This window comes from Brachionichthys hirsutus, chromosome 3 (genome assembly GCF_040956055.1).
Source record: "Brachionichthys hirsutus isolate HB-005 chromosome 3, CSIRO-AGI_Bhir_v1, whole genome shotgun sequence".
In the NCBI taxonomy this organism is placed as follows: Eukaryota; Metazoa; Chordata; class Actinopteri; order Lophiiformes; family Brachionichthyidae; genus Brachionichthys; species Brachionichthys hirsutus.
The window spans coordinates 11,889,904-11,907,981 of NC_090899.1; the positions used below are offsets into that span (position 1 = coordinate 11,889,904).

The 18,078-nt window shown below is 42.4% G+C and overlaps 2 protein-coding genes and 1 long non-coding RNA gene across 3 annotated transcripts in view; 2 read left to right on the forward strand and 1 right to left on the reverse strand.

Annotated features, from left to right (window-relative positions):
* Nucleotides 1-765: 765 nt before the first annotated feature.
* Nucleotides 766-8,052, reverse strand: hpn (hepsin). The gene is made up of 12 exons (XM_068758730.1): nucleotides 8,013-8,052; nucleotides 4,626-4,733; nucleotides 4,443-4,484; nucleotides 4,122-4,251; nucleotides 3,917-4,036; nucleotides 3,767-3,807; nucleotides 3,006-3,171; nucleotides 2,577-2,767; nucleotides 1,654-1,749; nucleotides 1,377-1,519; nucleotides 1,039-1,203; nucleotides 766-810 (listed from the first exon to the last, which is right to left on the reverse strand). The coding sequence occupies exons 1-12, from the start codon at nucleotides 8,050-8,052 to the stop codon at nucleotides 766-768; spliced, it is 1,287 nt and encodes a 428-aa protein (XP_068614831.1).
* A 2,465-nt stretch (nucleotides 8,053-10,517) lies between these two features.
* LOC137915528 (carcinoembryonic antigen-related cell adhesion molecule 6-like) lies at nucleotides 10,518-13,765 on the forward strand. The gene is made up of 8 exons (XM_068758749.1): nucleotides 10,518-10,578; nucleotides 10,981-11,147; nucleotides 11,317-11,384; nucleotides 11,474-11,679; nucleotides 12,276-12,539; nucleotides 12,822-13,136; nucleotides 13,269-13,362; nucleotides 13,693-13,765. The coding sequence occupies exons 1-8, from the start codon at nucleotides 10,518-10,520 to the stop codon at nucleotides 13,763-13,765; spliced, it is 1,248 nt and encodes a 415-aa protein (XP_068614850.1).
* Nucleotides 13,766-17,098: 3,333 nt separating this feature from the next.
* The window catches only part of LOC137910169 (uncharacterized), a 1,336-nt gene continuing 356 nt past the window's right edge, over nucleotides 17,099-18,078 (forward strand). Inside the window, exons 1-2 of the long non-coding RNA XR_011106038.1 lie at nucleotides 17,099-17,305; nucleotides 17,925-18,060. This is a non-coding gene — a long non-coding RNA (uncharacterized lncRNA). The remainder of the gene's footprint in view (nucleotides 17,306-17,924; nucleotides 18,061-18,078) is intronic.

Sequence of the window (18,078 nt, forward strand, 5' to 3'; positions counted from 1 at the left end):
AGCTATATAAACAAGATAATATCTATATTTACAGGGAAACGACAAAACACTGGCTTCCACAAAAGCACCGTTACCTTTATCAGTTCCTGTGGATATAAAGACAGCGTTTGCGTGAATAATTATGTGTCAACAAAGACAAATTACTGCATAGTAAGAGTGTAATTGCATAATTAGATGCTGGCTTTGAGTAAAGTTTAGTTTTACAAAATAAAGCCAACCTGGGAATTTTTATTATTAGCATGACTAAGAAAATACTTGAGTGAACACTGTACTCTGATCAAAAGGGCTGCTGGTCACAAATAACGAGATCTAAATGTTTAACCTGAGCCTTTAAAGTTAAATTTGGTTTAGTGTTGTTTAGCTCATACTGGACACGACAGCAGGATGCAGCTAAAATACAACAAAGAAGAAAAGGTCAATACAGAAAAATAATCTCATATTTTACATAACTGGGATTTCAAATCCAGCATCGTTATTTTCTTTTCCTTTTCGCTTTTGTCCTTTCGTCACTAATAACCTCTTAATAACAAGGTCTGTAATATTAATGACTCTTTGCATGGAGTTTAGCACACATCTCTTTAAGAGCCACATCTGCAAAGATTTGAAAAGGTTAAGGAAGAGTTTAAATCCTCCCTTGGAAAAATAATGAAATCATGACATCAGGGGAATAGCTCAGCCTTTTGAGCCCTCATCAAATAGTCCCTTTTGGATCTTTGACATCTTTCATCTAAGAGAAGAAAAAGCATAAACATGGGAGCAGGAATCTCATGTCCGGGCCATTTTGTGAACCCCTGCCATGTTGTGATAGTTCTGGAAAAGACAAAATGCATTAAATTAAGTTAAATTAGCAACTCACTAAAGTCACAAGAAGAACACTTTGTTCTTAAGGCTTAAACTTCCACTTCCATCTTCGACCATGTATGTAAGAACTTACACAACTCTGGCCTGAGCTGATTGCGTGTGTGACATTTTGTTTCCTTAAGGCAGTGTCGTGCTGCTGTGTGTGAGAAGAACTTCTAATAGTTCTTGTTTTCTTACCCTCATTGCCGTAGTTATCCAGGGCAGAAATCTGGACATTCTGGTGTAGACGCCGGGTTTCTTAGCCATGGCGCAGCCCGTTCCCCAGCTCACAACCCCCAGCAGACGATATCGACTGGTCTTAGACAGGCAGTCGTCCGCCACGAAAGGACCACCGCTGTCGCCCTGAAAACGAGGACGGTTATACCCGTTCAGACACATCATAAACTCCATGTTTATGTACGCATAGACTGATATTCACGCCACCAGGAATTCAAATAGCTCTGATTAAAAACCACCAGAGCAGACACTCTGGTAGCATTCTGAAATAAAACAGGCATCAGATTAGACGGCCTGACCTGGCAAGCATCCGTGCCTCCTTTCTCATAGCCAGCACAGAACATACTGGTGGTGATCTGGTTGTCATAGTAATCAGGAGCATTACAGACGGCGTCGCTGATGATGGGGATGGTCGCCTCCTGCAGAACATCTGCTAGATGGCCTGTAAGTGAGAACCACCACTTCTACAGCTACATATTTAGCACACTGATATATTTATATACGGAAAACTACTGCAGCTGTCAGTCACAAATGGCAGCTGAAAGCCAAGGAATAGGAAATGGAACGTCCACTCACCATAGTATCCTACATTTCCCCAGCCTGTTACGGTTCCCATCTGCCCATCTATCAGTCTTTGACCGTACGCTGGCAAGCAAACGGGCTGGATGTACTCTACACACAAACAAGGGCGTACAAACGTGCACCTAAACATAGAGTCTGTAACACATATAATAAGCATACAATCATGCTAACCTTCCTAATCCAATGTTTACTCATCAGAACCGTCTTATGGCTCGTGTAATAAATAGAATGAGAATAAGATATAACAGTCGTAGCCTGAAAATATCGATTTACTGTCGTTTATAGTAATTATGTTGGCTCCTGCCTTGTTCTCATTCCCATTCAGGACATCCTGTAGAATGTTTTTAAAATCTAACAAGTTGGTCATAACCATTCTCACCGGGCCTTTCTATCTAAGCCGAGGATAAATGCAATGACATTTTTCCTCTAGCAGAGAACTATTTAATGTATCGTGTGCTGTTTGGACCGAAGTTGTAACTGTGAACATCAGACACTAGATGTCACACATGGCTCATTGGCATTATTTTTGATAATGTTGCTATATTTAGTTGCTCGTCTGTGACAGACACCATAACTTATGTCTCTCTAAGATGCCATTTTAAATAATCTCATCTCAGATTAAAGTAAAACTGCAATAGATGCCACTCATTAGAGAAGGGATGAGATTCCAGGACAGCATCAGACACAGTCGTGCTAACATCCTGTCTGGTGTTGATAGAATTGGGTTCGATGAAAGGCCTTTATTTCTTTCAATTCTTTCAACATGCAGGAAACCCATTTCTTGCATCCTAATGACTGATGACTCTTAGCCATTCTTCCTCCTCTCTAATGACTGCCATGATTAAACCATTTAGATTAAACCAGTGAGTAGATGAGTGGGAATTATTTGTTGATGAAGGAGTATAAACGAGTCCTACCACTGAATGTGAGCGGCTGGGAAAGGGCCAGAACAGCAATGTCCCTGCTGTTGTCATCAATGTTAGCATCGACAAAGGGAAGGTAGCTGCTGTGGTAGACAATGGTCTTCACCTCCGCCACGTTGGCATTAACCGGTTTGTTATAGATGGAGCCCAGTAGTACGCGCCAGCGATTAACAAAGCGATAGCGCCTACATGGAGAGAGCCGGAGAGGAAGGTGTAATGTAAAATGTAAAGTGACACGCCTTGTGTTTTAATCAGAAAGTATGACGTCCTTTTGTTCACACAGAAATTATCAAATGAATTATATCTAAAACAAATCTATTCTGGTCAGACCTGATGACAAGAGTTTGAAATATACATAGCTATCCAAGCATTCTGAAAATAATAAAACATGGTTTCTCTTGAGACGCAAGCTTCGCTCCTTACTCTGGGAAACAGTGAGCTGCTGAGACAATCCAACGATTTGAGATGATGGATCCCCCACACTGATGAACGCCGTCGTACTGCAAGCTGACCTGCCACGGCCAGCTGCCCTGCCGAGCATCCACGCCGCCAACTATACGGTCCGCCGCAAAACTACGCCTGCCACAGTCTGCCGGGGGGGAGAGAGAGCGAGGGGAGGCATTCAAAGACAAGAGCGAGAGAGAAATAAAAGCCGTTTTGTGGTAAATGATCGGTGAAGGAAGATGCGAATAAGAAGATGATCACAGCAACAATAAAATGTAACTGAAGAAGAACAAGACCAGACAGGCTGTAAACAGGTACGGAATATCAGACATGGTAGGAAGGAGAGATAGTAAGGCGTGTGGGAGAATGAGAGACTGGAACATTATGACAGACTGGTGGAAGGTATGCAATATGTTTATTTTCCATGAAGGTGAAGTCAAGTTATGATCATTTAATGGGTGCAAATTGCTGTGATAACAAAAAGACTTCCTGCTGCGGTCACTGAAACCCCAGCAGCTAGTAAACCACTGCTTTTATGTGATGCTCTCATTTATAGAAGGATTTCTGGGAGAAAGACCAACAAAGTCCAGTTAGGTCACGGCGGGCGGATTACCCACAGGACTGTCACCTGGGGGGGGGGGGGTCGGCTTGTGTCTACTGTGTTTTATAAGAATTGTTTTCAGCTGCATGTTTACAAAAACACGAAGGATTTTACATCAGCGACATCGGTGACATCGTACCTTGGCACAACAGCGTGAGAACCTCCCTGCTCTCACAGTCGCTGCAACAGAGACGGAGTTACTGCTCAGCGAAAGAACGGCCCAGACGAGCAACAGAGAGGTCCAGTGTAGTGAGACGGCTGCTGCGTCAGGTGGACAGGTGTGTCTTACCATGGGAACAAGGAGTCTTTGATTTTCTTGCCATAGCTGAGCTCCTCCGGCCTCACACAGAAGAACTCTCCACCATCTCCGCTGGCCTCTGGCACTGATGTGAGCGAGTAGTTCACCACGCTTTCAAAAAGAAAGCAGACGCACTTCAGTCCTGGATCGCAGCATCGAGCACGGAAGCAATGCGATGCAACGAAAGACGACTCACCTGATGAAGCCCACTTCTTCACAGCTAATGCTAGCTAGTAGCTCATTGGCTGAGGAGGAACACACCTGGCGCCACCTCCTCTGGGCAGAGTCGTACACTCTGAGATGTTGGTCGGCAGAATTGACCTGAACTGAAGGAGATGACGTGTAGTTCCTTGAGTCGGCTGAACTTCCAGACCGTACTGATGAAGCTCAGTTTCTGATTTCTAGAGATGTTGAATCTGTTTTACGTATTTTTGTTGCAAGTTTTCTTCTAATTGTAGCTGATAATTGATCATGTCTGATGTCTAAATTTAGCATCAGCCTGTCTTCTCTTACTCACCATCATACAGTCCGGTGTCTTCTTCCATTGTGCAATACGTTACTGCAGAAGTGCGGTTGGAAAAAAAGAAGGAAAAACATTTTGCATTTTGTAAATAAGTGCAATGACGGCAGCAAATAAAACATCTTTTTACTCTGATTATGATTTCACTGATTGTGTATGTGTGAAGGAGTGTGGACTGACCTACGGCCCAGACGGCTGCTCCGATCGCTCCCAAGGTCATCAGCATCGCGCATACCCCAATCACCCGGCAGGGGGTCAACACGCAGGTCAGAGAGATTCCCCTGCTCCCTGCAGACACACACGCATGCATGGAACGATTCCAAAATAGGTTCACCTGCACTCAAAGTTCAAAGACGCTGCATCAAACAACCCGCATATGATGCCTGCAACACATTCCAACATGTGTGGACATGCCAATAGGACAAGACTTGTCCAGTACTGGGCAATAATACATGGCAAGAGTTGAAAGTATCGGGCTGGTGGTAACAAACATCAGCAAAAATCATGAAGTGAATGCAGAACATTTCCTGGCAAAGACCGAAAAGTACAAATTACACAGATTAGATCAATAGTCTAAAGTCTAGCATTTCTCTACAGAGTAGGAAAAAGCGCTTAAGCTGGGTCGTTGTCATGTAACGTCTGCAGCACACAGCAGCACAGCTGTGGTTTCATGTCCTCTGATCTGTGCAGGCGTATAACAGAAATAAAAAGAAAGGTGGTAACTGCGTAGATAAAGTGATCTTTACCTCATTCTCAACTAAGTCCCCACATCTGCTGACTCATGAACGGCCCTGCCTGCTCTTTAGCAGCGTTTGTCTCCCCGCATGTCTTTGCACAGTTTTCCCATTGCCCTTATTCCTCCTGTGGTCCTCTTCTCTGTCCCTCCTCCCCTGCCAAACCTGTCCTCTCTGTCTTCTATTCTTCCCTGGGTCAACATAAAAATGATGCTTGGGTTTTAAAATTGCCTAAAAAAAAGAACAGTCAGACAACAAAAATAGTAGGAAACAACGAGTATCAAACATAATGACTAGCAGATCAATTGTACCTGACATTCCACCAGAGGGACATTCTATCCTCGTATTCATTCCCTCATGCTCCAGGAAATGATCCACAGCTCATCTTCAGCGTGAACACACCTTTAGCAACGTTGCCAACATCCTTGGTCCCAAAATCCTTGTTCCTTTCTTTCTTTCCTCCTCTCCTGCTCCCAACAGGGAACTCCTCACAATCATATTACAGGACAGAACAATCACTCTATTGTGTCCACCTGTACCTGAGACCACCCTCTCCACTGTGTGTGTGTGTGTGTGTGTGTGTGTGTGCGTTAGGAGGCAGAGGTCTCCTGATGTACACACAGTTTATACCGAGTTACAGGATAAAGTTAAACCTTTATTGTTACGTCCAAAGTTTCACAGTAAAACCAAAAAATGTACAATGTATCAGTTTTGTTTTTTTGTTCATGTATATTTCAAGATTCATTTCAGATTTAGGACCTCCCCTCATGTAACTGGATAGTTTGTTACCATGGTTATTGTGCCACTAAAGCTGGCACGACCGGTAAAATGACTCTTTATCACAATCCACAAAAAAACATGCTAAACATTCGTGTTATTTCGACCGTCGTCCATGTGACATGTGACCAGTCAAAAGACACAGGAAGAAATCGGTTCAGTGTCAACCCTCCTTCTCTGCGATGTGGAGAGGAGTAGCCACACACACACATATTTACCCCCCCCCCCTCCCCTCCCCTTCCAGGGTAAAGCCACCCTGCTAGATCAAACAGTGGCATGTGAGCCGAGACATCAGGCTGTCTGAGACTCGCCCAAAGAAAACACGAGAAAGACACGGAAAAACACACTCAGCAGTATGACAAGCCCACAACACAATTACTGTCTCAGAAAATACCACCAAACGGTTTTTAGAACAATAAAGTTAATATAAATATTCATGAAGTTGAAGTGACAATAAACAAGTTTGAGAGTTGCTTATATCGCTTTTCAGGCGGCCGACTGTTTAACTCTTTTTCGGCTGATTTAAGTCTGGTGTCATCGAGATGGAGCTGACATCCAGACGTTAGGATTCGATTAATATCAGCCTAATAATATTGCACTTTGGGCTTAAAATTAGGTTTGAAAAAATATTTATGACATTGAAAATTTAAAACTCAGCTCAGCGTAGCAGCAAAATAGCCAAAAACATGAACTGAACTTTTGGAGAACAATTACAAATCAGAACACATTTAAATACTTTTATGGTACGTTGGGTAGACTGAAGTGAAGGGACGTGTGACAAGAATGGGATCAGGCAAAGATAACAGTGCAGAAGCAGGCGGAGCGCTCACAAACAGGCGGTCACAGCGGAAGCTTTTACTCATAGTAGCGGTTGTCATGGTGGAAAAGTAAAAATAAACACAAACATACTGCCTTGTGTAACAGGAGTACTTACATGTGAATGGTCATAATTGTGATTTTCTACTTGCCCACGCATGTTTGGAGTTCAAGCGCGCCACGTTAAGGTAAACACTGCCTGTTTCTCAAAAATAGGTGATGTCCCACCCAATGTAAGCACGGCCACAGAAGAAATGAGCCACGCCTCGTGTGCCACGCCTCGTGTGCCACGCCTCGTGTGCCACGCCTTGGCTAGACTTCTCCTGTAATTAACAACACTGACGCGATTCACTGCATCAGACAGAACGCATATAACCTCCAGCTGAGGGCGTGCTGACACAACAGGGATCGAGGGCAGCAGAAGATGGAGGAGAGAGCAGTTACCAACGATAGACGCAACCGAGTGAGAGGCTGCTGGCTTCATAACTACGGTAGGTACTTTAACCTAGAGTAATGGAGTACAAATATATGCAGGGGTGAGTTTCTTGTTTTGTCAAAGCTTCAAGATGTAACTGAATTTGTGGTCAGCGTATCTATAATCATAAATGATTTGAGTGTTCACAATGATAGTTCTAGCAGCAGGACAACACAGAGAGAAATATGATCTTTTCTTCTATATAACAGCATCATATGATTAGCAGTAAACCTATTAGGAGCCATAAAGCTTCATTAGGAGCTTCATTAACTTGCTGCCAAGCCACAGGAGGCCGGATGTGAACGCTGGCCCTTTAAATATGGGATGGTGAGCATGGTTTCTGTGTGAACTGTGACTGTGATGACGATACATGGAGTTTTTGGGTTTTTTTTGTTTATGACCATAAGGAGGGAGGCTCATTATAAATCCAATGAGTTCCAATGAAGTATAATTTGGCATAAAGGGTCATTCGTTCCATCCCCAGTTATCCACATATTATTTGTCCACTTATTCTTATTGGTGGAAAACGCATTGCAACCGATCAATATTTATAAATAAATCCAGAGAACATAAGAGAGGCCGCCCACCAGCTCTGAAAGTTAATGGTTAACAGTAAAGTCGACTGATGTCTGCTCCCAAATACAGACACCCTGAGCTGCAACACGACTAACAGCATTGTGTGTGTGCGTGTGTGTGCGTGTGTGTGCGTGTGTGTGCGTGTGTGTGTGTGTGTGTGTGTGCGTGTGTGTGTGTGCGTGGACTTACCCATCATCTTCCCCTCCGTCACAACTTTCTCAGCATACATCTGTGCGGCGTGAAGCCAATAGAAACAAACGGCAGAGATGTCTCCTTCCTTCCTTCTCTCCTTCCTTCCTTCTCTCCTTCCTTCCGTCCGTCTCTCCTTGACTCTTCAAGGCAGGAAATCAAACCGCTTGCCAGTCACCTTTAGTTGGTGATTTAATGGTGAAACATATTGTAAGCATCAAGTCTGCTCCATAAACATTCAATAACTCTATCAGAGGTAGTCTGATGGAGATGTGAGATCAGGTTTTATATTTTGTATAAACCCGGGGGGGTCTATTTTGAATCCTTTCTCTATTACTACACACTCACTACGCCATAACAAAGTATTACTTTATTACTCCTAGTTTTGACTGATACGGCTCTAAAACTGGTACATTTATTTTTCCATGTCAGCACTTTATAACCTTTAGCAAATAATTTACAGACTACAAGGAAAACAAAGGCAGAAATTATATTATTATTATTATTATTATTATTATACGGCGTAGCTTCAGCATGAGCTATTTGGAATTATATTATAAACAGACAGCAATACTGAACAGAAGTGCAACATTTCAAATAATTATTATCGACCATTTTAAACAGAATCGCAAGGACATAATATTTTAAACCTAAAATAGGCTGTTAGAACAATAATTAGCACTGAAGCCCATTTTAAACGTGACTCACCTGTAGCAGGTGTAGTCTGGTGTTCTCCTCGGCTCAGCCGTTTTATTCCACTATTTTTAAAACACCATAAAGCGTCTGCGTCGAGGACAGGCGATAATGGCTGCCTGAACTCTGCTGCAGATAAATTCCAGTTTTCAGTAAATCCGTTTTTTTTTTTGCTCTCTTCACAGGTTACTGACCCCCAAAGAAAAACTGCGTGAAGGCAGTGAAGCTTTCGGCTCTCAGAGCTTCTGTCGCCCGCAAACACCGCAACAGGAAACGCAGAAACATTTGGAAGCCTGGACTAATAGAGACGAAGATAAAAGCAAGTTTATCCGAAGTTTCTTCGGGTCGTCCTCAGAGCGCTCCGCTGCGCAGACGAGAGGGGCGCGAGTGACGTCAGAAGCTCTGACTGGACAAAGCCTCTAATAGGCTGTCTGACCTGCGCACCTGCTTCAGGTGAGCACTGAATAATCCACAACCCACTGGGGACGTGGTGCGAAATGAAAATGTCATGCATTGTTTTGGCTTGCCTCGTTCCCCATTCATCCACAAACTACACTCAGAGCAGAGGCACGTCATTCATTCACACAGAGCAGAGGCACGTCATTCATTCACACAGAGAGGCACGTCATTCATTCACACAGAGAGGCACGTTATTCATTCACACAGAGAGGCACGTTATTCATTCACACAGAGCAGAGCCACATTATTCATTCACACAGAGCAGAGGCACGTCATTCATTCACACAGAGAGGCACGTCATTCATTCACACAGAGAGGCACGTCATTCATTCACACAGAGAGGCACGTCATTCATTCACACAGAGAGGCACATTATTCATTCACACAGAGAGGCACGTCATTCATTCACACAGAGAGGCACGTTATTCATTCACACGGAGCAGAGGCACGTCATTCATTCACACAGAGAGGCACGTTATTCATTCACACGGAGCAGAGGCACGTCATTCATTCACACAGAGAGGCACGTCATTCATTCACACAGAGAGGCACGTTATTCATTCACACGGAGCAGAGGCACGTCATTCATTCACACAGAGAGGCACGTTATTCATTCACACGGAGCAGAGGCACGTCATTCATTCACACAGAGAGGCACGTTATTCATTCACACGGAGCAGAGGCACGTCATTCATTCACACAGAGAGGCACGTTATTCATTCACACAGAGCAGAGGCACATTATTCATTCACAAAGAGAGGCACGTTATTCATTCACACAGAGAGGCACGTTATTCATTCACACAGAGCAGAGGCACGTTATTCATTCACACAGAGCAGAGGCACGTTATTCATTCACACAGAGCAGAGGCACGTTATTCATTCGCACAGAGCAGAGGCACATTATTCATTCACCATTTTACTTTAGATTTACTGGAAAAATATATCATCAGGTGTTGGAATTAACCAGACTACTCAACAGCTGTGTACAGAATACGTATTACAGGTGTTTTCCCAAATATAATCCATAATCTATTTTTACTGACTGCTGCAGCCTCCAAATGATTCAACCCCTGAAGGACAAGTGACTCTATGCTGCTTTATAGAGCACTATTATAGAGCACTATTTTGCTTCTCTGAGCTGTTTATGTATGAGAGCTCAGTCACCACCTCCAGTTCCTTCTCAGCAGACCAAATAAAGGAGAAGTTGAACAATCTGACCAAAGTGTCTGCTCGGGAAAGACGGCAAGCAGGCAAATCAGACAAGAATAAGGAAGAGGATAATCCGAGTGACGGGGTAGAGAGGTGAAGCCAGAGAACGGGCGTCGACCAGACATCCACACAGTGGGAAGAGATGAGGATGCGTGGAGGAGATGCAGGGAGCTGCTGGATGCTGCTCACACTATCTCTGAAAGGTAAGAGCTGGTTTCAAAGCACCATGACAAATTATGCATGAAGAGTTTTGTAGATATAATATATTTTTTTTAATCCTTGGTGATACACATTTTATTTACTTATTTTCACATTGCATCAAAAAGGACAATCACATAAATTCCCCAAAAAATTTCAAAAAGGACCTGGAAAATGCAACAAATTCAATGTAGGGAAGCGCATCAGCTGTTTAATGGTTGAAGAAAGATCTTTCAATTAGCAGAAGTTGTTATAATGTTGAAAATAGATCTGACTTTTTTAAAGAAACTTCATCAAACAAATGTTTAAATTATAAATTTAATTTCTGTATAAACCTATCTTGAACCTGAAAAATAATTTCCTTCCTGAGGAGTTTTGCACCAGTTTATGAAAACGTTTTGTAACTTGTCGCGTCTACCTCTGCTTGTCAGGTATCCTGGCTGATGACTGGTCCGTTCATCTCCCCTCCAGTCCTATCTGTGCTGTGGTTGGTTCCTCGGTGGTTCTACCCTGTTCTTACGACTACCCCCAACGTTCTAATGGAGGCAAGGAGGAGGTCCAGCTATCTCCTCAGGTAAGTGAGTGAGTGGCTGCATCGCACCCTGCAACGTGTTTTTAATCAGACTTCCTGGTTTAACTATTTGAAGCCAAATGTTTTAGAGAGGTTAGAAAAATGTAGTCAGATTAACACAAAAATAGAATTCATAAGTTCATTGTTTTCTATTTTTATTTTTCTCTGTTAGGAAGGAGGACACTATAAAGTTTTGTCTGAGATGTGGTGTCTTGAAGACAGCCGCTGTATCACACCAAGGTATCAGTAAGATTCAATTCAGGAGCAAAGTCATAGCCTACAATATCTAAGCCTGTCTGTCTGTCTGTCTGTCTGTCTGTCCATCTCAGGTACGTCTTCCACAGCTCTGGTATCCTCCTGGACCCATCCTACCACCACAGGGTGGAGTACTTGGGCCGACCGGGAACAAAGAACTGTTCCCTGAGGATTTCGGATGTGAGACAGTCAGACAGCGGGGCGTACGTTTTCTACCTGGTCACCAGTCACCCTACACAGAAGATGCCAGAGCAGAGGGGTGTACAGCTGCTGGTGGCAGGTGGGAATGCTTTCTGTCTCACTCAGAGGTGTTCTGTTTTATAACATGTTTTACCACCATTGATGTGAGTATGAAATCTTCATTATAACTGTCTTTAACACTTTGCGACTATGAGAAGCAGAACTGGAACCGGCCACTGACTTTGTATAAAACCAGTGCAAATTCAGGACAGTCATTTTCTAACAAAACACTACAAGCACTGTCTGTGGCAAAATCACTCATAGCTAAACACGCTGGCTCACAATTTAACGCGTCTCTAATGATAGAGTTTAATAAGGGACTTAAGGCATTTAAGGTTTTAGGTCCTGTTGAAGACAACTGTGTGTGTGTGTGTGTGTGTGTGTGCGTTGGTCAACCACAAAGAAATTCTGTGAAGCATCTGTGTAAAGTAAAACTCCTCTTGTGGTCAGATCTTATCATCATTTCAGATTCATTAAAAAAATTGTGTGATCTGTAAGATGAACTGTGCATCCAAAAAACTGTACAGAATACAGCGTACTGGGAATCTTTAATGGAAATACCCTTCCACTTAAATGATGAATTTGATCCACGTATAGTATTTAATCCACATCATGCACTTTCTCTGTTTTCTGCAGACTCATCCACTGCAGTCACAGTACTATCGAGTCCCCCCAGGGGAATAACTGAGGGAGAGGCCTTACGTTTGGCCTGCTGCAGCCCTGCAGCCGGTCCACAGGCCCGTTTCAGATGGTACAAGGGCACAAGCGCGAGCGTAGGTCACACAGGACCGGTGTGGAGCATTGGTGAGGCTACATCTGATGAGTCCGGCAGCTACTACTGTCAGCTCCAGACTGGACACGACGTCCACAACTCTACAGCGCTGCCTGTTGATGTAGAGTGTAAGTGGAGATTAAAGCCTGATTTATATCCTTACTGTCATCTGAAATAATATGCAGTCCTCAGAACAGGATAAAGAGGAATGTACAATTTCATTTATTCATCTTTTATTTATTTGTTATGCGTTTTAAAATCGGAAGGACAAGAAAGATGGGAAAACTTTACCACAAAGTTTAATAAATTGATTTAAATTCCGTTTGTAATATAGCTGAAAGCTGTCAACGTGTGCGTGACTCTGGTCTTAAGCTCGTTTGTCAATGACCTTGCATTTTCTTCCTGTCCAGACTCCCCTCGAGACACAGTGGTCTCCGTCTCTCATCCCGGAGAACTCCAGGATGGCCTTCCGGTGACCCTGACCTGCAGCAGCGATGCTAACCCGGCTGTCCGCGCCTACGTCTGGTACCAGGGTGCAGCATGTCTACCTACAGCAGACAAAAGCTTTCACTCAGCACGACAAACCCTGGCGGCACCCATAGGAAGAGGCCTGACACGAGCGAACGTCACCACCGAGGAGGATGGACTGCACTGCTGTGTAGCACGAAACAGACATGGGTCACAGACGGACAGCACGACGGTCACAAAGTCCAGAGGTACAGCAGGCAACCATGATCCTGCAGAAGAACCACATTTAAACAAACACGGGGGTGTGGGTTGTTTCCCTCAGCTATTTGTTTTTTTATATATATTTTAAATAGAATAAAATCTATAAACATACTCTGTTTGCTCTTCAGCAACAACAGCATCTGGAAGCACCTTTGTGATTATTGGTGTGTCTATCGGCGTTCTTCTGGCAGTTACGGCCATCGTGGCGTTTTTCATGATAAGGTGAGAGCTCTTTTCTCTTACTGTATTGTCTTTGTTTCCTCCTATAGTTCTTCACACATCCTTGTGGTGATATGTCTGCAGCCTTGCGTTGTTTATATTAAATTCACACATAATTTAAAGAAGTCACTACTCAAATGACATTCAAAGGTTGATGCCCACACTAGTGTAAATATTAAAATCTTCACTTTTCATCACATGTTACAAAGATTGATAAAATATTATACTGTATATATTTTTCCCCCTTTTTTTAAATTACATCCTAATTAAATAGAAAACATATTTCTGTGAATGTTATTGAGTTATCTGAGTGTTATTTGTGTGTGCTTTCAGGAGACGGAAGTCCTCTAGACACCACTCATATGTCCTCACTGCTACTGCTGCTCCTACTGCTACAGCGCCTTGACGACACAACAGAGGAGAAAAGAGCAGGAGTATTTATTTCATTTGTTTGCGTTTTAGTCACTCTGGGTTTCAAGTATCACCTTTGAAAATGCTTCATTCCTGAATTTCAATGTAAGGAACCGAACAAGGAAGAACTTACGATTTAATGTTTGAAGATAGTAACTACCGATAGTTAAAATTTCCTGTAGTGAAGGAAAGTGAAAAGAAACTGCTGGAATATCTTCATTCTATTATTTTTGGGGGGGTTTTATCTTTCTGATAAGTTAATTTCAGTAAACTGTGGGACAAATTATTAACTGATGAGCAATCTACCTTCTGCTTATCCAGTTGAACTGTTGCAATAACAGAACTGAAATACACTCGGTTCAGTTTAGTAACATGAAATGACCACAGATGGTAGATTTTTACTGGTACTGGATTTTAATGCAAACAGATTACTTACTGTGTAAGGAATGTAATCCAGTGACGTGCAGTCAGGGGAGGCCGGTGAGGCATAGCCTCACCTGTCATCATATAAAATCATATAAAAATCATGTATTTGTATTATTAAAAATAATATAAAAATCATATAAGATATAATATAACATCAGTGATATTACATTATATATTTTATCATTTTTTTCATTTTTAATAATACAATTAGTGCGTCGCGTGTTCTTGTGCTCAGCGGCATTAAAATACTGCAGAATGAGGCCGCATGTAATACGGCCTTCAGCCCGTAGGAGACCCGAGTGATTCAGCGCACTCATCAGCTGATCCGCTCGTTCGAGATGGGCTTGTAAACACGGAAGCGCTGGCTGTCTGGATGTCTGGACGTCAAGCAAGAACCCGTGTTTTCTGCTTTTCCTGCCTTCTTTTCTCAACTTCTGAAGATGTCTGGACTCGGATGGGATATTGCGACATGAAGAATTTACCGAGAAGCCTCCAAACACGAGCAGCGACCGCGCGTATTCATGGTCAAATTGCGGGACCGATTCGAGCAGAACCGCGGCGGACTGGGCCTGACAGAGTCCATTGGATGTGAACGAGTGTTCTGTAACGTTCTGGAGAACATAAGCTGTCAAATGAAGCCCAGCTTTTCCTCCGATATTGCTCGTATATCTGTCGGTCTGCGCTCTCTCTCTCTCTCTCTCTCTCTTTCTCCCTCACCCACTTACTTGTTCCGTGTCGGGGAGCAGCGTGTCCCTGTCCCAGCGGACAGACAGGGACACACACACACCCCCTCATCCACACACAGACCCGTCTCAGAACGTGTGTTTAACAGTTAAACATCAGTTAAACTTTAACTGATCAACACACGCATCCACACACATCCAACGCTGCACGCACACTGATACGCAGAGTTGAATAATTTCATTAAATCTCTTGTAAATACGGAGACTATGTGTGGTCTCCCCTTTTTGTCATAAACTGATGAGCCAGGTTTGTGACAATATGCAAAAAATTCTAGTACAAATTTTTAAACAAAACACGTTAAATGTTGCCAATCAAATGATGAACAAGCTGTAGGTTCATTTATTTGTAAATCTGACTGTGCCTCACCAGACATGAACCTCACCGCACGTCACTGATGTAATCCATTACTGTACTTTTGGCTTGTCCCGTGAGGGGTCGCCACAGCAAATCAACTTTCTCCACTGCACCACCGTCTTGTAGACCTTTCCCTTCATCCTCGCTGACACTCTCCTATCACAGAGCACACCTGATACTTTCCTCCACCGGTTCCAGCCTGCCTGCACACGATTCTTTACTTCCTTTCCACATTCTCCATCACTCTGCACTGTTGACCCGAGGTACCTGAAGTCCTCTACCTTCTTTACGTATATTCCTTGTAACCTCACTGTCCCCCCTGGGATCTTCTCATTTACACACATGCACTCTGTTTTACATATTTCACATGTACGTACTCCTACTTCTGTAAGTGATGAAATGTAAAAAAATAAAATGCAATTTGAAGCAGCTAAGGCTAAATTATGGAAAATGCAGTTTTACTGATCCAATTAAAGGTTTTTGGTCGTTGTGCCTTGGTCACATTTGTGTGGTTTCTAGTAAGCCCTTCTGTGAGATAAGGCTCCAGCAGATGCTGACCAGAGCCTGGGGAGCAGTGGAGGAGGAAGAACGCCTGGAGGACAGTGACACCACGTTCGTTTAGAAAATATACCACGTCTCCATCTCATTTGTCTATTTTTAGGAATCAGCTTTGGGCTGAATCCTTATATGAAAGTGAGTAAAGCTTATTAGTAGTGTTCCAGAAAATCTGTACTTTTGAATACAGTTACACAAAAAAGGGAAAAGGGAAGTAGTTATATTCCTCAAATATTTAAAAGAGTTTTACATGCATGCACATCACGAGAGCTGATTATTTTTCTCTTCAAATGCTGTTGTACCTTTGAAATGTATTGGACCATTTAATACTGGACTGTTGTACTGTATATTTTTCCTGCTGCTAATAACATTTGAGCTATTAAATCTGAACCAAACTGACCCAAACATGAAAAAAGAGATGTAATGTATGTGCATGACTATTTTACCCTCAGGAGGGCAGCATAATCTCAGTTTGAAGACACAGTCTGTGGCTTATTTTTACCACATGCATGTGATCAGCTTCAGTGTTCTACCTGAAACATTATTAAGGAATTCATGTGCAACTTTTCAAGCCTGCAGACGAGTTCCTCAACTTTAACTCTGGAAGCAAGTTTAATGAAAGGCCATCATGCTTGTCTCAGTTCTTCAAACAGACACTTCCTCCCACGTGCTGTATGTCTGTCTTGCTTGACCCATTTAGACGCAGATGCGTTCGTAGTCATCTCTGCCTCCTTTAACAATTTGATGCATCTAGGTTCACATGAGACACTTCAAAATTTTGACAGTAGTGTTGTACCATTAAAAACAATTAACTGTGGAGGCAGATTAAAAAGAAAACATTAACGAGAACTTGGGAAATATTCTACAAAGCATTAGAAAATGTGACATTTTATTCAATACTGCCATTTTTAGATCCAATGAGGACACGTCAAAATTAAAAATGAACTTAAAATAGACTCTTCATCTCCACGTTGTTTCATTCGCACCCAAAATATCAACTAGCACAGGGCAAGGGAAGTGAGACCCTCAGAAACATGGACGTTTGGAAGAAAGTAAGAGTTTCTGTGCAAGTTTTGATTTGGAGAGAGTAGGAAAGTAAGAGAGACTGAAGAGGTGATGTTGGTCCCAGCAGCTATTATTAGCTCAGGTCAGGCCTGTTCAACCTGTTTACAGAAATCCTTCTTGCAAATCAGGAACATAATAAGTCTGCATTCCTTCAGGGGCTGTTTTTGTTTTTAATGTCCTGTCATGTTAAAGTGAGAACAGAATGAGACAGAGAGCGGGAAAGATATTATTTTAAGTCTTTTCATTGTTTCGTGGGAATATGTCAAAATTACAGCATCGCGAAGGTGCCAAGACATCTGACACTGAGTAGGAGTTTGAGTGCCGTCATACCTAAACTTCAGACAAGGAAGAAAGGCTTTAGAGCTGCTGGGGAGGTCGCAGGTCATTGACGGTGAGTGTTCATAATAAAAATGTGTGTTCTTTTAGATCTAATACAACTTTTCTCCTTTTTACGTTAGGTCCTTTGCTAAATCCTTTTCTGATATGGGGACAAAAGATTTAGGGTAGTGGGTGAATGGATCACAAAGCTGATTTTAAAAAATGCACTTAAAGGTAACTGGTATGGTTGAATTTATTGTGTCTGTACAACTAAATTGTGACTTCAAATGCATTTATGGGGAAAATATAGTGCAAAATCACTTGATTTTGCAGCCTATACAATGGAGTTTGTCATGTAGTGAGGAAATGTTTTACATACAAGTCACACATACTGTTTATATTGATTAAATATATTATATTTATTGATTACTTATTTCATTTGATTTGTGTATAATTTAAAAAATGCTTCTTTTGTCACTAAAGCTAAACAGAAATTCATTCACTCACGTAAATGCTTTAAAACATTATCTAGCCTTTATATTTCCTCCCATATACAGTATTTTTGTTTGTAATTTCTGCCTATCATTTTATTTTCTTTATATAATTTTATTGATAATAAAATAGATAACAGAATTTTTGAGAGAGAGGTGTGGTGAATCTTTTTTACATTGGCATAATATAAAGTTTTACAGATTTACATATGGAGTAAGGGAGACCGAGTGAAGGAAAGAATGGAGACGAAGAGGAAAGAAGCACTGAGGACGAAGAAGGAAACACTTATCTGGCTGCTGTTGTTGGCTCTGCTTCTTCTCACCACACCCTCCACAGGTAACCGAACACATGGAC